Source organism: Hypoxylon fragiforme (genome assembly GCF_022984875.1).
Source record: "Hypoxylon fragiforme strain CBS 206.31 chromosome Unknown GGS25scaffold_3, whole genome shotgun sequence".
Lineage (NCBI taxonomy): Eukaryota > Fungi > Ascomycota > Sordariomycetes > Xylariales > Hypoxylaceae > Hypoxylon > Hypoxylon fragiforme.
In genome coordinates, this window is record NW_026054758.1 from 3,353,270 (window position 1) to 3,370,288 (window position 17,019).

General features: G+C 46.1%; 7 protein-coding genes across 7 annotated transcripts; 3 read left to right on the plus strand and 4 right to left on the minus strand.

The window, feature by feature from the left end:
* The first annotated feature begins 221 nt into the window (after positions 1–221).
* GGS25DRAFT_483287 (mitochondrial carrier) lies at positions 222–2,435 on the plus strand. Its single transcript, XM_049260345.1, has 3 exons — positions 222–832; positions 909–1,732; positions 1,848–2,435. The coding sequence occupies exons 1-3, from the start codon at positions 741–743 to the stop codon at positions 1,970–1,972; spliced, it is 1,041 nt and encodes a 346-aa protein (XP_049119345.1). The 5' UTR covers positions 222–740; the 3' UTR covers positions 1,973–2,435.
* Positions 2,436–5,658, minus strand: GGS25DRAFT_483289 (Mak10-domain-containing protein). The gene is made up of 7 exons (XM_049260346.1): positions 5,317–5,658; positions 5,136–5,262; positions 4,999–5,066; positions 4,781–4,909; positions 4,470–4,700; positions 3,944–4,408; positions 2,436–3,883 (listed from the first exon to the last, which is right to left on the minus strand). The coding sequence occupies exons 2-7, from the start codon at positions 5,233–5,235 to the stop codon at positions 2,612–2,614; spliced, it is 2,265 nt and encodes a 754-aa protein (XP_049119346.1). The 5' UTR covers positions 5,236–5,262; positions 5,317–5,658; the 3' UTR covers positions 2,436–2,611.
* A 47-nt stretch (positions 5,659–5,705) lies between these two features.
* Positions 5,706–6,653, minus strand: GGS25DRAFT_483292 (mitochondrial ATP synthase epsilon chain-domain-containing protein). Its single transcript, XM_049260347.1, has 3 exons — positions 6,551–6,653; positions 6,320–6,434; positions 5,706–6,238 (listed from the first exon to the last, which is right to left on the minus strand). The coding sequence occupies exons 1-3, from the start codon at positions 6,580–6,582 to the stop codon at positions 6,155–6,157; spliced, it is 231 nt and encodes a 76-aa protein (XP_049119347.1). The 5' UTR covers positions 6,583–6,653; the 3' UTR covers positions 5,706–6,154.
* A 217-nt stretch (positions 6,654–6,870) lies between these two features.
* On the minus strand, positions 6,871–8,822 carry GGS25DRAFT_483295 (LuxS/MPP-like metallohydrolase). Its single transcript, XM_049260348.1, has 4 exons — positions 8,395–8,822; positions 8,159–8,333; positions 7,260–8,101; positions 6,871–7,145 (listed from the first exon to the last, which is right to left on the minus strand). Exons 1-4 carry the CDS (start codon positions 8,662–8,664, stop codon positions 7,050–7,052), a joined length of 1,383 nt encoding a protein of 460 aa, XP_049119348.1. The 5' UTR covers positions 8,665–8,822; the 3' UTR covers positions 6,871–7,049.
* A 356-nt stretch (positions 8,823–9,178) lies between these two features.
* Positions 9,179–12,151, plus strand: GGS25DRAFT_201797 (RNA polymerase III subunit RPC82-domain-containing protein). The gene is made up of 4 exons (XM_049256808.1): positions 9,179–9,757; positions 9,858–9,920; positions 10,020–10,871; positions 10,930–12,151. Exons 1-4 carry the CDS (start codon positions 9,749–9,751, stop codon positions 12,070–12,072), a joined length of 2,067 nt encoding a protein of 688 aa, XP_049119349.1. The 5' UTR covers positions 9,179–9,748; the 3' UTR covers positions 12,073–12,151.
* A 490-nt stretch (positions 12,152–12,641) lies between these two features.
* Positions 12,642–14,457, plus strand: GGS25DRAFT_483298 (mitochondrial carrier). The gene is made up of 7 exons (XM_049260349.1): positions 12,642–12,920; positions 12,975–13,012; positions 13,066–13,107; positions 13,168–13,415; positions 13,467–13,644; positions 13,693–13,947; positions 14,001–14,457. Exons 1-7 carry the CDS (start codon positions 12,860–12,862, stop codon positions 14,082–14,084), a joined length of 906 nt encoding a protein of 301 aa, XP_049119350.1. The 5' UTR covers positions 12,642–12,859; the 3' UTR covers positions 14,085–14,457.
* A 456-nt stretch (positions 14,458–14,913) lies between these two features.
* Positions 14,914–16,379, minus strand: GGS25DRAFT_483300 (uncharacterized protein). Its single transcript, XM_049260350.1, has 2 exons — positions 15,773–16,379; positions 14,914–15,685 (listed from the first exon to the last, which is right to left on the minus strand). Exons 1-2 carry the CDS (start codon positions 16,083–16,085, stop codon positions 15,132–15,134), a joined length of 867 nt encoding a protein of 288 aa, XP_049119351.1. The 5' UTR covers positions 16,086–16,379; the 3' UTR covers positions 14,914–15,131.
* Between the last annotated feature and the right edge of the window lie 640 nt (positions 16,380–17,019).

The window sequence follows — 17,019 nt, forward strand, 5'->3', positions numbered from 1 at the left end:
AAGGTAGGATTGCGGCGGGCGGGTTTATATAAGCTGCATGATACTAGGAAATCCATTATGGATAGTGATTGATCATTATATGATCATTATATCACACCGTTACAGGCTTTTCAGCTGCAGACTGCAGTTCTTGAAACTGGTACTACACCGTTTGCTCAACAAGTTACTATGTAACTAGTAGTATGCACCAAAAGTATGTATGCATATAACTACTTAATACCCTAGGTAGGTACATACATGTATGCATATTCGCATGTGACAATTTAAAGACGAAAAGGTTGAAACCTTGAACTTTGAAGTGATAAAAAAAGAGAGCTCAAAAAAGAAGATTGAACATTGAAATATTGAAACATTGAAACATTGAAACATTGAATCTCTGACGAATTAGATAAAGATGCGGGGCAAAAAATGCCGGGGCTAACATGGGGGATAAACACCGACCTCGTGCTAGATGGAGATCGACTTGACAAGTTGCTCTCTTGTGATGCAATCGGACCTCGGCTTCGAACCCCTTCGTTCCCTACCTTCGGCTTCGTCATTCCAACAATGTACAAATTCTACATACACTATGTACTTCAAATGAATCCTTTTCTTCTTTTTTATCTCTTTACATCTTATTCCTAAACTTTATTATCATCCAACTTGTAATCCTATCTACTAGTTCTACTTCTTTTCCTAATTCTACTCTTAGTCTTGATTATCCTCAGCTATCTACAAGATAGACAGACACCAAGTCGGAAATGTCATCACCGAAACCCGCCCTACCGCAGAATGACAATGTCGCGCACGCCCTCGCCGGCGCCGGCGGAGGAATCCTTTCTATGGTCTTGACGTACGTCTAACAATAAAAATGATATGGCGAAAGGAAGAAAAAGAATCTAACAAGCTCCCCTTCTCTTCACAAACAGCTACCCCCTCATCACCCTCTCAACACGCGCCCAAGTAGAATCGAAACGAGCCGAGACGCCCTTCCTCGCCGCGGTACGGCAGATAGTGGCACGCGAAGGCGTAGCAGGCTTGTACGCGGGGCTCGACAGCGCTGTCTTCGGCATTAGCGTGACCAACTTCGTGTACTACTACTGGTACGAATGGACGCGGGGGTCTTTTGAGACTGCGGCCATCCGCGCCGGCCGCGCCTCGAAGAAGCTGACCACCATCGAGGCCATTATTGCCGGCGCCATCGCCGGCTCCGCGACCGTCATCTTGACGAACCCCATTTGGGTGGTGAACACGCGCATGACGACGCGCAAGGGCCAAGTTGAGAAAGAGAAGGAGGGGAAAGATTTACAAGCCAGCTCCACCGAAGTAGCCAGTAGCAGCACCAGTAGCAGCGCGACCGCCGTGAGCAGCAGCTTTGCCCCGGAGAGCAAGAAGAAGCCCACTACCATCAGCACCCTTATGGCGCTACTCCGGGACGAAGGTCCCCAAGCCCTTTTCCGGGGCGTCGTGCCCGCCCTCGTCCTCGTCATCAACCCGATCCTGCAGTATACGCTCTTCGAACAACTTAAGAACGCGTACGAGCGACGGCGCAAGCACAACGTCCCACCTTCCGTCGCCTTCTTCCTCGGCGCGATAGGCAAGCTGTTCGCGACGTCCATCACGTACCCCTACATCACTGTTAAGAGCCAGATGCACGTTGCCGACGACGAAGGCCAAGGACGAAAGCGCGAGGGCATGACGGCGGCCATTCGACGTGTTGTGCGGGAAGAGGGGTATGCTGGGTTGTATAAGGGTGAGCTTTCCTTTTTTCCCCTTTTCTTATCCTTGTGGCCTCCATCATATTTTCTCTTCCTTTTTCTTTTACATAGTGCAATAGAGTCACCAACTAACGTTTATTCGTTTGATAGGAATCGGACCTAAGGTCACCCAGAGCGTCCTTACAGCCGCCTTCCTATTCGCCTTCAAGGACGTGCTATACGAGCAAACCATCAAGCTTCGAGGCAACATGGCCAGAAAAGCGCTCAAGGCATAAGGGGGTTCTCCCTTCTACTGTGCGGGAACCAGCACGCAATAAGCCGTGTTGGGGTCCCTGGAAATAAATTGTATATATTATAATCCCCCCCTTTTTTTCATCTGGGGAGACGCGCCTGGGGGCAAATTTATCGTCTCTTGGCGTGTATCGCGGTTTGTTCCATCTGTATCTAGGCACCTACCTAACCTAGGTATCTATCATTAAAAGAAGGGTACTCGGGGTTGGGGGAAATGGTTACCGGATTTTCTTATTATTATTCGTTTGTGTGGTGGAGTTGTAAGAAGCAAGAATCCCAAAGTACCTAGGTGTGTATGATGAGTAATAGTAGCAACGGGGACAGGATGTGGAAGGCTATGTTAAGTTCTCATGTAATAACACCCAGTGGGGTATATGGGTTCTACGAGGAGAACTAGGAGATACCCCTGAATCGAGAAAAAGAATGTTTTAAATGCACATGGCACTTGACCGAACCATCATCTTCTAACAGTATCTAGTCTGTAGTAACTCAACCGGTTTTCGAGCAGACAAAATCCGCCCTTGCGAAACTAGGTTCCATTTATCTACAAGGCAGCCCATCTACACCTAGACATGACGACCCCTAATCCAACTATCCTGGGCGGGCAGGTCCCGCGAATATAATCACGCCTTAGGAGTCAGTTTAGGCACAATCCACCAATCATGATATGCCTTTCCAGGCTTTGGCATCTCAACTTGGAGGCCCAGCTCCATCTTGCCCTCTTCTTTACCGCCCGCGTTCTCAAATGCGCGCTGTAGCGTTGACACAGCTATTCCCGCGGCTATGGCGGCTTTAAGGCAGTTCTTCGTGTTCACAACCCACGAGTCGTGCGCTCCTACGCAAAAGGCCTGGGTGTCAGACATCTTACTCAAGGCCTCATATCCTTTCTTAGCACCGCCGATAGCGCTCTCGGCGTACTTGAGCAATTCGTATATCGTAGTCTCAGGTTGTAGGGTGGCGCGTGTGAATTCACTAAATGTTGGGAGTGCCGGTAAGGCGATATGTCGAAAGGGTCTCATACGTAGATCATATCGCAGCGTGTCGGTGCCATAGGGGCGCTGCGGTGTTTGGATGAGGTCTAGACGCTGAAGTGCCGTGTATAGGCAGCATAGGCCGTCGGCAAACTCCCACGTGCACGCTGCGTCGAGCATAGTTACGCGTAAATACGCTAAGGACTGCATGTACTCGCGCTCCTTGGCCGCTGTGTACTGCGGAAGCTGCTGCTCTGTGGCGCCGCCAGATTTACTAATTAGACCATAACGTGCCTCGTTGAGGCTGCGTGTCGTGAACGACTTTATGCGGTCGCCATGTTGCGCGCGCGTCTTGGCTAGATAGTTCAGATACCAATACATACCAGCAAGCTCGTCCGTTTGGTATACCTCAAGCTCAAAGCCGAGCTGGACAACCCATTCCATCTGTCTAAGCTTGTAAATATACGCCCACGAAGAGAGGGGAAGTGAGAAGCCTAGCTCGCTCCTGTCTGTTGTGAATGGTTTCTCTTCAAGAACGACCTGGAGGAGTTGGTCAATCTCCTCAGCGTCTGCTTGGAGCATGTCCCACTCTTGGATATTGTGACAGAGTGTCCGGCGCACTCTACATCTGTTCTGACAGAATATCCTGAAAATGTCCAAGTAGCACTCAGCCACCCGTTGTCGGAAGATCTCCATCTGCGCCGCAGTCTGGTGTCGTGGATCAGCTAGAACCTCTATATGATCGTAAGAGGGGTCAATTTGAGGTGCGCAGGGCAATACTACAATGGAAAGATCGTGGTCGATTATCTGTCGAATACTATAGTTGCCAAGAACGACCATCTCTTTGAATAGCAGACTTTGAAGTAATGCTCTGATGTAGACTAGAGGTTGTGGCTTCCTCGACTGAAACAATGAGACGAAATTCTGGAGCGTAGTAGTTAGTTGGACAAGTTTACAATAAATGAATTGAATTTGGTACTCTACCAATAGACTCTGTGGTTCCGAATATTTCAGAATGTCCATAATGTCAACCCCATCACGAAACAAGCGCTCGAATAGATTATAGCACTCTTCGAAGCTAGGCTGGACCATGGGACGTGGGGGCATCGTACTAGCAAGCCGTCGTTGTAGCTTGGTGCTGAAGGCTTCTGGCACTGGCTTTCCCAAGGAATGCTGCTTTTTAATATGCTCAATTAGACCGCCCATCTGAATCCAGGGCATTTTTAAGGAGTCCGGGTTCGCTGTACGCAGGCCTGCCAAGTCGATGGCTCTTAGAAATGCTATGCGTAGCTCAAGCCGGATGTCAAGGGCCGTGGCAATATCCTTGATGGCATCATTGCTAATGGCGCGAAGGTCACTTCGAGCCTTTTGTAGTAGATTATTGATGGGCCCAACAGGTATATCAATGAGAAGCTGGCGGTCGTACGTGTTGGTCACGAAATCTTCTTCCTGTATTTTGTTAGGTTCTTTATCTAGGTAGGTATTTATTAGAAGTGTGCGACTAGCTCACCTCATAGTAAAGTTCATCTTTGACCATCTCGTTCACAATACAACACGACTTAAGGAGCGCAACGCAATATGCTCGTAGAATGAACATAAATTTGGGTTGCTCTGCTTGGCTCTGAGTATCTCTCACGAAGTTTGCCTCGTCTATATTCGTTGGAGTCGGCTTCAATAGAGACTCTATGTAGACACTCGTGAATAGAGTCTGTGAAAGGGGGTAACCAAGATGCCAGGCCATCTGATAGGAATTCCCAAGTCAGAACGAGGATAACCAAGACCAGAAGTTTTGTATGAGATATCAATTGATCTGGAACCAACCTCGAGACATAGTAGTTGGTCAATAATGCCAAGAATCTCCTCCGGGAGTAGATCACGGGAGACGTCATATTCCTCGTCTAGAGACTCTCCTTCTGCTAAAACGCCACTGTCCATTTTAGGGTCCATAACCTTTGATTACTGTTAGTGACTTGTTTCTGACATGGCTCTGTAGACTATAACATATAGTGCTCATAGTCTTTTAGTATTTTAGTATTTACCTCGAGAGCCGCCACGGACTCGAAAAGCGTGAAGTGCTCATCTTTGACAAGCTCGCCAGGAGCTAGGGCTACTCATTCAGTTAGCAAGATGGCAATCTCCAAATGTCTGTAGCTGTTTTCGGTAAGAATATACATACTCTTCACGGCGGATGTGAACTTCTTGGTGATATCGGTAGCCATGACTCCGGGATGCGAGATACTTGGTGGAGGTGACATTGGGTCAAGTTGCTGCTGCATACTGACTCGATGACTTGATTTGACTACCTATAATAGGCACTCAGTATCGTGGGCCCCGCCTAAATTATACCATACACACACTTTTTCTGTTGTTCCATGAGCAATAGAATAATGAATTTAGACAGTACTGATATAGGTACTGTGCCAATAATTTAAGAGGTATTGATCATTTCACGAGTCGATTCGATATTATGTATGCAGTGATGTAATGAGCGGCTTTACGGCTGGGGCGGAAGATACTACCATGTACATAAATGTATATGTAATTTGTCGAGTTTGAGTTTGAGTTTGAGTTTTTAGCGTTAAAATATAACTACCTAGTTAGTACAAAATATACTATGTACTATGTAGTTACATTGTAGTATACCTATTACCCAGGTAGTTAAGCACAAGCATAAATAAATATGAGCTCATAAATATTGCTATCAACTGATGATGGTAAACATGAATGAAATTTTTGAATTAATCATCTAATCAATTGATTTGTCCGATAAATATAGACTTACTAATACTACATAGGGTAGTAGACCACTAGACGTGATGTCCTTTTTTGATTTTGATATATTTTATATATTTTATGCTTCTAGTCTTATTCCTTGTGCCTTGTTACCTACACAACCTAAAGTACCTACCCACCTTTTTACTGTTGAGATGATATGGGATATGGGATATGGGACAATAGAACGAGAGCTGTAAGCGCAACTCTATAAAGCGAATTAATATGGTTTGTTGGGGGAAACGTTTTATTTCTTTTATTTTATATAGCTGTACACGCGAGGTAGTAGGATGGATAGTGCACAAGTCCTCAATTTTGTCTAGGTATCCATTCCCTATCCCACATCCGTATCCGCATCCGATTGCCCGGAGTTATGGTCCTCCTCACCTCCAAGCGCTTATTACATAGTGCATGTGGAACAGGTTACGTAGAACCACTGGAGGCGGACGAAGCAGCAGCGGCGGCATTGGCTTCAGCTAGAGGTCTCGGCTCGCCCATCTTGCCGTTCTATCAATTGAGGCATAAAACAGTCAGCCACTACTTCTTTCGACACTCACTTTCTTCTACTCAAAGGGTAGTTCAACTCACCTCCCACTTGGCAAATCGTAGCTCCATCCCTCCTCGGCGTTCGGCAATCAATCTCTTGTCATCCTTTAGACTTCGGCGCACGACGCGGGATGCGACGGCGAGGTAGCGGTTGTAGCTATTAGGTTAGATGAACGGTTAGTAGGAAACTCGAGCGTCGGAAACGTCGTAGCGGCAAATAGGATGTGGCTTTTTGGAAAGAATAGAAAGAGATATAGACAAGAAAAGGCTCACCTGAGACCAGCGGCTTTCCACGCAAACACCATGTTGACGATCGCGAGAGTGAATTGAGGAATTGTGTATTAATTAAAGGTTCGTTGTTTGTAGGAAGCAAAACGGAAAGCTTGCGGCAGAAACCGAGAAAGGCCGCTAGCAATTAGCAAATGGGCCAAGCTCTCACGTGATCTAACAACCTCTTCACCCTTCCAGCCTCATTACATACATACCTAGGTAGGTACATATTCGGTTTGCTATATAACTTAGGTGCATAGTACGCATAAACATACATATAGTATGTATATACGGAACGAACATGAGCTGACACAATATACATGTATCAATAGACCTACATGTACTTGATTAAACGAGTTACTAGGTACGATATTGGTAGTTTACACTTCGAAAACCGAATTCTAAGGGATTTACTATATGCACAGGTGGTGACTCGACTTCTCTCTAAGGTGTTGGGTTTATCTGTTGGTACACTTGGATTCCCAGTTCAATATTTCTCCCTCTATACCTTGAGACCAAGCTCCTCTGCAAATGGCAGTACGTTAAGGTCACCCACGGCAGCCACAGTAGCCTTACCGTCGATAAGAGACTTCGCTGTCTAGAATGATAGTCAGTAATTGTGTTGCATGTATACATACATACATACATACATACATATATATATATGTATGTATATAAAGAAATAAGGGGAGAAAAGGAGGTGATTGCTTACGGTCTTAAGTTTGTCTGCTGTGACTCCATCAACTGATTTGACATTCTCGGCAATCTGGAACGGCTTGCCAGTGTGAATGATACCCGAACCAGCAGATAGGAGTGTTGATACGCCGGATTGACTGGCCTCTAACGCGTCAAATTTGGCCTTGGCGATCGCCTTGGTCAAGTCCTCTTTGCTAACAGTTCCCTCTGAGATACTCTTGAGAGCCTTGACTGCCTCCTCACCCGCTTTTCGAACCGAAGCGGCAGCCCCAGTGATTTGAATGGTAAGCAGGCCAGCATCAGAGTAAGCAAGGTTGGTTCCCGAGGCAGCAACTCCAGGAGCTGACGCAGCAGCCTTGGATAAGAGAGTGAAACCAGGCGACCATTTGACATTGGGCTGGCCACCAAGCAGCGCAGCCAAGACTGCAATCTCAGGCTTGAACGTACCGAAGCTAGAGCCAGGGAAGGCAATGACCAAAGAGTTTCCGGCCGTATGGGCGGTGCGCTGCTCGCCACCATGGTATTTCGTTGGCTTCGTGTTAAGCTGCGCGGGACCAGATGGCGATGCAGGCACACTCTCGAAGAACTGCTCGGTCCACTTGTGCAGAGCAGCCGTCGAAGCGCCATCTCCAACAAGCGCGATGTTCGACTTGGCGTAAACGGACGCGGCATAGTCGGCAATGGTGTGCTCGTTTAGGCTCTTAAGAGGGGTAGACGGGGTCGGATATAGGGAAGCGCCAAGGCCAGTGTGGAAGGCAACAGAGTGTGCCGCGTCGAGAGCGAGGGCGGAAACATCGTGGGCAAACTTTGCCTGTTTCAACTTTAGGACCCTTTGGACATCTTCGTGGTATTCGTGGGCTGTGGGTAGTAGAAAATAAGTACATGGTTATGCGCCAATGGATCGAGACTACCCACTGGAATATTTGGTACCAGAGATGACCTCGGCCAACAGCTCGGTGAAGTAAGGAAGGTCCTCTCGTAGAAAACTTGCCTCGAGGACTAACGCTTCTCGGGTGTGGTATGCGAGTAATTGGCCTCCTAGAAGCTCGGCTTCTCGTACAATGCGTAGGGCGAGTCTCCTTTGAGTGTTCTACCAAATTTTACAAATAATTAGCTCACGACGAAAGCAATCGTATTAGACAGAGACTTACTTTGAAGGCGAACTCCTCCAGACCAACAGTGAGGCCTGGGGAACCTTGATATCTAGTGCCTGCCTTGGCGACAACAGCAAGTTTCGTTGTTGGGCCGTGGGAGTCTCGGGCAGCGACTTTGACACCAGTAACTTCAGTGGTATCAAAGCTCAAAGGTGATGGTGCAGAAGATGCAACGGCAGCATAACCTCGACGCTGAGCAAGTTGAGAACAGCCTTGCGTGCGGGCAGCAAGCTGGGCACCTCTAGAGAGAGCCGATCTAGAAAGCATTTTCTTGACAATGTCGTCGACAATTGACGATTTGAAAGTCTGCGACAACGGCTTTCGGGATTTTTTTCTGGATCGTTTAAAGGCTACTTGCAAGGTACGGTACGGTACCACCAAAAGTTGACGCAAAAAGATCAATTGATGCTCAATTCCGGTAGATTATCGGTTACAGGTTGGTGGCACCGGCGTCGTACCATGTAGCCTAGGTCCGATGTAAGATGTACATATGTATTTGAGGCTTAAAAAGGTTAGAGTGTGGTCAGCCACTTGCTAGCGATTGTCATTGGCCAAAGTTTGAATTTAGTTAGAACTTGAACTTTCTTGAAGTAAGTACGATGTACATACGTATTGTACATACTACATACATTGTACATACGTATGTACCATTGTACTGTGTACATGTATACTAGGTACCTACATGGGGAAAGAAGAAAGAACTTGATCCTTGAAAGATGGAAGAGAAAAAAACTTTCGAGGCGGGGCGCTTTTCAATTCAAAAAATGACATTGTTCAACTCATTTGCATTATGTACCTTAGTTACATGTATAAAGTTTTACTATGAACTACTAGGTAGGAAAGCTGTAGCCATTTAACTAACTAATAATAGTTGTTCATAACTATGATTCTCCGCTATCCTAAAAATTTAGGTAAATACATAGCCTTACCTAGTAGCTACATACATATGTAGTACAACATACAATAAGCATATGCACGTCGAACGAACTCGAAATTTATTTTCTTTTCATCAATGTTGATTTTGCTCTGTATTGATTGAACCTTTTCTCTATCTATCTACAACAACATCAGCCTTAACCAACCATCTTTGCGACCTGGTATATTTACTTCAAAATCATCCATCTACATTCTCAGACAGATTTCACATCCGTCAGAGAAGTCGCTCTTTTCCCCTTTTCTACTCGGCCTTTCAATGAAGCCGCGGTAGTATTTGTAGAGCTCTAGAGATAGTGAGAGGATCTCTAGAAGCCACCTCCTTCGATAAATTGACCCATCCTATCGAACTACCTTTTTTATATCGCCGCGCCACCATACAAGTCATATAGCAATCACAAGATACCCATACTCAGCCATGTTAGTGGTAAGTTAACGTCCAATGTTTTTACTTCCTCTGGCGACTTTGCGTTGATTCTTTTCTTGTTCTCTTGACTCGAGATACTAACAAGATTCTACATTACTAGACTAAAAATGTTGCAGAACTTTGCGTTCTGCTAATTAGTGAGCTCTATGGCCAACTCCCGTCGGTATGTCATATGTCATATATAGTACTTCCTTCAGGCAATATCATCTAGGATGTCCACCCAGCACATTATGCATTATGACTAACAAGCTTGGCACCCCAGCGCATCTTCGCAGACCTTCTAGGACGTGGGAGATCGACCGTTGTGCAAGTAGCGCAACATATCTCTTTAAACCCGCGACAAGTGCGTCATGGGGTTGCTGTACTTATCCAGTTGAATCTCATCTTCCACCAAACAGACCAGGACTCAGGTGTGACATATTACGATGCAAACCCCTACGCCGCCTATAGCCTTGTCCGAATTGGAAAGGTACTTGATATGATTCGCACCAAGTACGGAAGCACTGCCCATACTCTAGTACACGAAGTCCTCGTCCAAGGCCATGCCAAGATTGAAGACCTTGTCCAGTTCTTTCAGGGCCAGAATAACACTCAGCCAGAACTTACCAATGGCACATCCCAAAATGGTCATGATCATAGCCATGTCAATGGAAACAGCACCAGCAATGGTACCAGCAATGGCACTAGTAATGGTACCAGCAATGGTACCAGTAATGGCGCCAGCAATGGTGTAGTCAACTTGGAGATGATGGATGAAGATCTTGATCAGGAGCAAGAAGCCTACGATAGTCTTGCGCATCTTATTGCTATCGGCATTCTTGAACCGGTCACTCCAACAAAGTATCAGTCTCCACAGGATTTAAAGAGCACAATAGAACAAAAGGTCATGACGGAGCATTATCCTACGGGTCTTCGGGGATCTAAGCAAACTTCTGAGTTCGAAAAGATGGTCAAAGAAGAACTGAGGAGATCTTACAGCCAAGGCACCGAACTAAAGACGAGACTCAATCTTGAGATTTTGGCCAACCCTATTTCTAAGCGAAGGAAGTTAAATAACGGTACAACATATCATACACTTGTCAGCGAAAAGGCCAGATCGTTCCTACTACACGAAGTGAGTCTCACCTTGCAAAGGATGCTCTTATGATAAAGGTTGCTGATTTTCTTTCTAGTATGACACGGTCCTCAGAGTGAATTATGAAAAATGTACAGTTGAACTTCGTAATCTTAAGCTGGAACGTTACGCTGAAGACTTAATTGGGGACACTACCGCACGTGTGTATGCGACACTACTTGCCGTATTAAGTAAAAAGATATCTCGCTGTCAGGTTGATGGATCCATCGAAGCCGAAGACGAAGACGAAGACCACGAGTCCTCTACAGGACCTATCGTCACTTCTCGGGAAGTATTTGAGAATCTTGATCCAGCTATCTGCCTGTCAACTGGGATTGGGATGCCTCACGAGGAGGGGGCCGTGGATATTCGGTTTGCCGAGAAGATTCGAAGATACCCCCCCCAGCTTAAGGGCTCGACGCTCAGAGACATGCTAGAGGAAGGGGAAGAGCTCATAGAATCTGATGATGAGGACTACGACCAGAGTGCAGAGGCAGCCGCAAACTTTGGACAGAATGGCTCAAATGGGCTCGAAACCGACGAGGACGACAACGTTCCAATAGGCACACAACGGTTGCATCAAATGCGACAACATCTATTGATTCTTGCAGAGAGTCGGCAGGGCTTTGTACGCCATTGCGGTGGACACGACTTTGGCGAGTGGACAGTTGATTTCGAACCGCTCATGCAACATCTTAAATACCTGGAGCTTGATACGCTGATCGAGAACCGCTTTGGCCGTCAGGGTTTACGCCTCACCCGAATCCTCCGAGAGAAGGGCAAGATCGATGACAAGACATTGCCTACCCTAGCCCTCATGAAGAAGCCAGACGTGCATGTCAAAATGGCAGAAATGGAGATGGCGGGATTTCTTGACGTACAGGAGGTTCCCCGGGATAACAACCGCTTGGCGGCTCGAACGATCTTCTTCTGGTTCTTCGACCTAGAGAGAACTCTGCAACGAACTTTAGACAACACCTACAAGTCAATGGTACGCTGCTTTCAGCGACTAGACGTTGAGCGTCGCAAGAAGAAGGAGGTGCTCTTGGCCGTTGGACGCACGGACGTGCGAGGATTGGAAGAAGAGAGGTTACGGGGCGACCAGTATAATGAATACGTTGGATTCCTCGATATTGAGAAGAAGCTACTCGGTCAAGTCGCGCGACTTGATGATATCGTTGCTATATTCCGAGACTTCTAAGACTGGTTGTCACGTTTGATACCATTAATTCAAGGATAAAATACCTAGGTTAGGTAGTTTTGCATTGCACGGTGGCGTTGGCTTGTAGCCTGGGGGTTCAAAATAGCATCATGATGGCATTTCAGGCGGCGTTTGCTTCCACGACTTCTTCTATTGTCTACCTAGTACCTAGGTAGGTACTATTTGAACCATGAGGGGCATATGAGACCATTTTCAAGCACATCAAATTATTTTCCGGTATGATGTCTATATAAATCAAAAGTTTGTATGAATATCTTTGGATGATGGATATTGCAATGCATGTATTAGGTGTATTCATACTACATAATTCATACATATTATCCAACCTAGTTACTATGCACATGATGTAGAAACTGAACTGCAGATGTGCCAAGGTCTAATAGATAGTAGATACGCAGGTACAGTGATACTAGGTAGAGGGGTATGGAAAACTAAGGTTATCGCGTCAGCGATAAGCCCTGATCAACCAGGGGTCCCTTGGAGCTTCCCTCAAGCTCCCCCACTAGTTTTACAGTTTAGTGGTCAATCAATTTGATAATAATATCTCGTTTTTTTTTTTTTTTTTTTTTTTTTTTGCGATCAAAATTTTGTTCTCGAGACCTTCACCCCTCTCCAAGTCCACAGCCATTCGCATACTCGCAGCTCCTGTTTTACCTTAGCTGTCTCCTTTGGTCCATTTATCTGGTATATTTACCTACATTGTTTAGTAGTATCCATATCTACAGCATTCGGAATTTACCAGATCATCCCACATTCGTAATTCACAATGGCGCCGATGGTAACTGGCAAAGAGCGCGAGTCTAATCTCGCTCGGCTCCTCGGTTCAGGTAGGCTAGCTACTATGTTCGCTTCTATGAGGACATCTATCTAACAGAATATAGGGTCCGCCGGTATTTCCGAACTGGCTGTCTTTCATCCCGTGCGTTTCTCGTCGTCTCGAAATGTTGCGCCGCAAGGCTAATCAATCCAAAGGTCGATACTATTGCAAAGCGATTAATGAGCAATCAGACGAAGGTGAGAATAGCTAGATAATACTTAATTCTTAGAGGCTATAACATATTAACTGGTTTAAAGATTAAGAATGCCAGCGAGCTGAACAAGGTCATCTTCAGGGAAACGGCAGATGCCACCTTTGGGCGGAAATTCTTCTCGCTCTTCCCCGGTCTTGGATATGCGGCAGGGTATAAGGTCTTGCAGAGAATATACAAGTATGGTGGTCAGCCAATTGCCAGAGATTATCTTGCGAAACACTACGGGGGTGACTTTGAAAGTGCATTCGGGAAGAAGACTGGCAAGGCGATTATGCATTCAACTGCTGGAAGGTACGGTTTTTGCTGTGAGTAGTTGATGCTTACTTTGCTAACATATCTTAGTCTGGTCGGTATCGGCGAGATCGTCTTACTTCCTCTAGATGTTCTCAAGATCAAGCGTCAAACTAACCCAGAGGCATTCCGAGGACGAGGTGTCCTTAAGATTGTCACGGACGAAGGTTTTGGGCTATATAGAGGTTGGGGATGGACGGCGGCTCGGAATGCCCCAGGATCCTTCGCGGTATGTCTAGCCGCACAACTCTCATTTTCTTCCACTAACTCATAACAGCTCTTTGGTGGCTCCGCTTTCACCAAGGAATATCTCTTCCACTTGAATGACTATAATAAGGCTTCGTGGTTCCAAAATTTTATCGCCTCTATTGCCGGCGCCTCGGCATCTCTACTTGTCTCGGCTCCCCTGGATGTTATCAAGACCCGTATCCAGAATCGAAACTTCGAGAACCCTGAGAGCGGCTTCCGAATCTTATCCAATATGGCCAAGAACGAAGGGTTGTCAAGTTTCTTCAAGGGCTTAGTACCCAAGGTATGAATCTCGAAACTATACTATCTCGAAATCATTACTAATGTCCCTTACAGCTCCTCATGACGGGACCCAAGCTTGTATTCTCCTTCTGGCTTGCCCAGACGCTCATCCCATTGTTCGACACGATGATGAAATAGGGAGCTCTTCGAGTTGGTCAGACAACACACGATGTGTGTTGGCTGCCTAGGTGTGTAATGTAACGATAGATTCAAGGCGTCGATGGTCCATTGCTATGTATGTATATACGAACGAGCCGGCGTTTTCACGGGCATGGACAATGTCTCATAGCACTGCGAGGGCGGGTTTCAATCGGGTTGGACTTGTATTAGACATTTACGAAGACTTTCGACGGCCGGGTAGGTAAATAGAAGGGTTCTGTTTACATATCTGCTACTTACCAAGGTACATACCTACCATAGCTAGGATGAAATGAATTAAAAAAAAAACTCAACTCCAATTAAAATGTCCTTAGAATTAGACGATATGTCCCTAAATATATACATATACGCTTATGGTTTTGCAGTAATAAGACAACCTTCGAAGTGTTCTTGGTAGTTTTAGTAACGCTTTAAAAGTTATAAACTGACCTGTTTCGTTGTCTACCTACGTAGTACATAGTAGATACCTATAATAGCAAGACTTTATGAGTGGTCATCATAAGTCCATATATAGGGGATAAAGAAGCCCGTACTAAAAGTTTTAGCCCTCCTACCAATGTAGATCATGCTATAATTAACCGCGGGTTTCTTCATTGGTGGGATCTTTGTAGTAGCTAGCCCCTATCTGGGTTCAACAGAGAAACAACAACGGCTTGGCGGCTAACTACTACATAGTAGATAAGTATCCTTACAGTATAATAGGTAGAACGTGATATAATGATATAACTCGCCTGCAGTCTTTGGAAATAGTACCTACTGTAGACTGGTAGGCTAACTATTGATCTGCGAGGAGGAAAATTGTATCGAATCACGGCGGTAAGAAATCATGATTAAATATTAACTATCATAATTGTCATCTAAGAGCAGCATCGTATGTCTCACCATATAGGTATATGCACACTCGAATAATTTTCATAGCCATCGTTCCGTGTAGTCCTTTCATAGCGCAGAGAAATAGTTCTACTAGTAATGCGAATCAAACATACTTACAGCTGTGCCAAACTGCATCTCGCTTCGCTGCATGTGTTATATTTCCGTTCCCTTGAGTTCCGACCGAGGAGCAACACCCGAAAGCTCTGCAGTATTGTTTCGTGGATATGAATAAGACGAAGCGGCTATCTCGGTGTGCTCTGCGGGCTTGTAAGCTTCTGGAGACGGCCACCACTGCTGCTGTATTGGAGGCCCTGGGTTCGCGTTCGCTTGGTTGGTCCGTTTTCGGACCTGGAACGCAAGGAATACCACAGCTCCGATGAGTGCTAGGCCTATAGGTATTCCAACACCAAGACCGATAGATAGATTTCTGTTGTCGTTGTTCGATGTCGGTGCAGAGGTCTCAGGTGGCGTAGACTCGTTGGCGGCGGTGGCAGAATTGCCAGAGGATGCCATACTGGATGGTGATGCTGTACTAGAGGATGCCGTGCTGCTGCTAGCCTCAGTGGGCGGGTTGAACATCTGAGTCCCAACTTCGAGGACGAACGTTTGAACCCCTAGGTCCTCGCAGCAAGTTATTGACCTATTGTTACCACAACAGTGCGATTGCCCTTCACAACGCCACAAGAAGTGAAGCCCTGCCGCATCGCCTAGTGGGAATGGTTAGCCTAAGACCCATCCTCTCATATCATTCTGGGCCCTGCCACTCTCCCGGGCCGCACGGCACAAGTACCTACTCTGAGTTCCGCCGCAGTAATTCTGACACGGCTCTCCCCAACCTTGATCCGTACAGCCCTGTTGGCTGATCATATTATCGATTACGGCGTCCATACAAAGCCCATTGGACATGCAAAAGTCACGGGGACTACAGCAATTGGTAGCTTTGGCGGTGGGATCGCACGGCAGCCAGGCCTCGACTGGCTCATCGTTAGTGAACGTCCATCGAAGGCCTCGGCTATTGTAGCACGTCGCCGCTACTGCTGGGCTGGCCAACCAGCTCAGAATAAGCCATAGTAAGGGAAGTATTTGGAGGTGCCGGCAGGTTGACATGTCTGTTGCCTGTATCTCGCAGAGAATGAAACTGATACGAATGAAATCGACCTGAGAACCTGACTAAACGGTCGGTAGGAGCCAAAGGCCCGAGTTTTATTCTCTGCTTGTTCCATAGTCCTACTCAACACCCATGTCCTCATCGACAAAAAAATCCCACGGAGGGGTGGGGTGTGAAGAATATCAAACGCACATATTCGGGGATGTTATGGAAGGATTCTTCAGCGCCTCCCCAAGACTAGGATTATCATTCCAGGGTTGTCCCCTAGAAAAGGAGTTGTTGGTTCGAAAAGGATATCGAAGTGCATTAGCCTTAATTATTTAAATAGCCTTATAATTCAACTACATACCACGCCATACCCGAATCTACCTGCTCCTCAGTAAGCCGACCAAACCACAACACGATCCGTGCTTCAGATGCGTGTGTCACGGCATGTGGCCTTATAAAAGTGGTCTCGACTAATAAGGGATAGATATTCGCTCTGTTGGCGTTTACATAGTAATAATCTACACAGTATTAGTCAGTCTTCTCAACGAGGATAATGCAGCGCGTTTATGTAATCGCATTCATTGGAGGAATGCACTTCAACGACTACTTACAACCTACCTAACCTAGTGGAAGAAGATATTTAATTTATAGTTGCCCTTACTTAATAGGTATTGTACATACATAGCTAACTAATAAGTGTAGACGTGGAGGTTATTAGTTATGCTCAGCTGAGGGCTTCGGATTTGCCAGCACTGCTTGGGTAACGCTGGATATCGAGTCCTAAAATTCATAAGAGTAAATATCTACTAGGTACTGATACTCCAACATCCTGAACTGTGTATATCCTAGACACGGTATTTTGGGTCTCGAAAATGTCGTGTAAGATATCATTTAATTATGTTATAACATTACCGCCTCAGCGCAGAAAAGGGTTGAGACGTACAA

Coding starts and splice junctions, on each gene's coding strand:
- GGS25DRAFT_483287 (XM_049260345.1), top strand. CDS start 741: ATGTCATCACCGAAACCCGCCCTACCGCAGAATGACAATGTCGCGCAC. Junction 833..908: donor ATCCTTTCTATGGTCTTGAC/GTACGTCTAACA, acceptor CTTCACAAACAG/CTACCCCCTCATCACCCTCT. Junction 1,733..1,847: donor GTATGCTGGGTTGTATAAGG/GTGAGCTTTCCT, acceptor TTCGTTTGATAG/GAATCGGACCTAAGGTCACC.
- GGS25DRAFT_483289 (XM_049260346.1), bottom strand. CDS start 5,235: ATGCAGCAGCAACTTGACCCAATGTCACCTCCACCAAGTATCTCGCAT. Junction 5,067..5,135: donor GTTCACATCCGCCGTGAAGA/GTATGTATATTC, acceptor CTGAATGAGTAG/CCCTAGCTCCTGGCGAGCTT. Junction 4,701..4,780: donor ACCAACTACTATGTCTCGAG/GTTGGTTCCAGA, acceptor AATTCCTATCAG/ATGGCCTGGCATCTTGGTTA.
- GGS25DRAFT_483292 (XM_049260347.1), bottom strand. CDS start 6,582: ATGGTGTTTGCGTGGAAAGCCGCTGGTCTCAG. Junction 6,435..6,550: donor TGGAAAGCCGCTGGTCTCAG/GTGAGCCTTTTC, acceptor CTAACCTAATAG/CTACAACCGCTACCTCGCCG. Junction 6,239..6,319: donor TACGATTTGCCAAGTGGGAG/GTGAGTTGAACT, acceptor CTCAATTGATAG/AACGGCAAGATGGGCGAGCC.
- GGS25DRAFT_483295 (XM_049260348.1), bottom strand. CDS start 8,664: ATGCTTTCTAGATCGGCTCTCTCTAGAGGTGCCCAGCTTGCTGCCCGC. Junction 8,334..8,394: donor TGGAGGAGTTCGCCTTCAAA/GTAAGTCTCTGT, acceptor AAAATTTGGTAG/AACACTCAAAGGAGACTCGC. Junction 7,146..7,259: donor CAGCAGACAAACTTAAGACC/GTAAGCAATCAC, acceptor CTATCATTCTAG/ACAGCGAAGTCTCTTATCGA.
- GGS25DRAFT_201797 (XM_049256808.1), top strand. Junction 9,921..10,019: donor TCTATGGCCAACTCCCGTCG/GTATGTCATATG, acceptor TTGGCACCCCAG/CGCATCTTCGCAGACCTTCT. Junction 10,872..10,929: donor GATCGTTCCTACTACACGAA/GTGAGTCTCACC, acceptor TTTTCTTTCTAG/TATGACACGGTCCTCAGAGT.
- GGS25DRAFT_483298 (XM_049260349.1), top strand. CDS start 12,860: ATGGCGCCGATGGTAACTGGCAAAGAGCGCGAGTCTAATCTCGCTCGG. Junction 13,013..13,065: donor AACTGGCTGTCTTTCATCCC/GTGCGTTTCTCG, acceptor ATCAATCCAAAG/GTCGATACTATTGCAAAGCG. Junction 13,108..13,167: donor TAATGAGCAATCAGACGAAG/GTGAGAATAGCT, acceptor ACTGGTTTAAAG/ATTAAGAATGCCAGCGAGCT.
- GGS25DRAFT_483300 (XM_049260350.1), bottom strand. CDS start 16,085: ATGTCAACCTGCCGGCACCTCCAAATACTTCCCTTACTATGGCTTATT. Junction 15,686..15,772: donor TTACTGCGGCGGAACTCAGA/GTAGGTACTTGT, acceptor CATTCCCACTAG/GCGATGCGGCAGGGCTTCAC.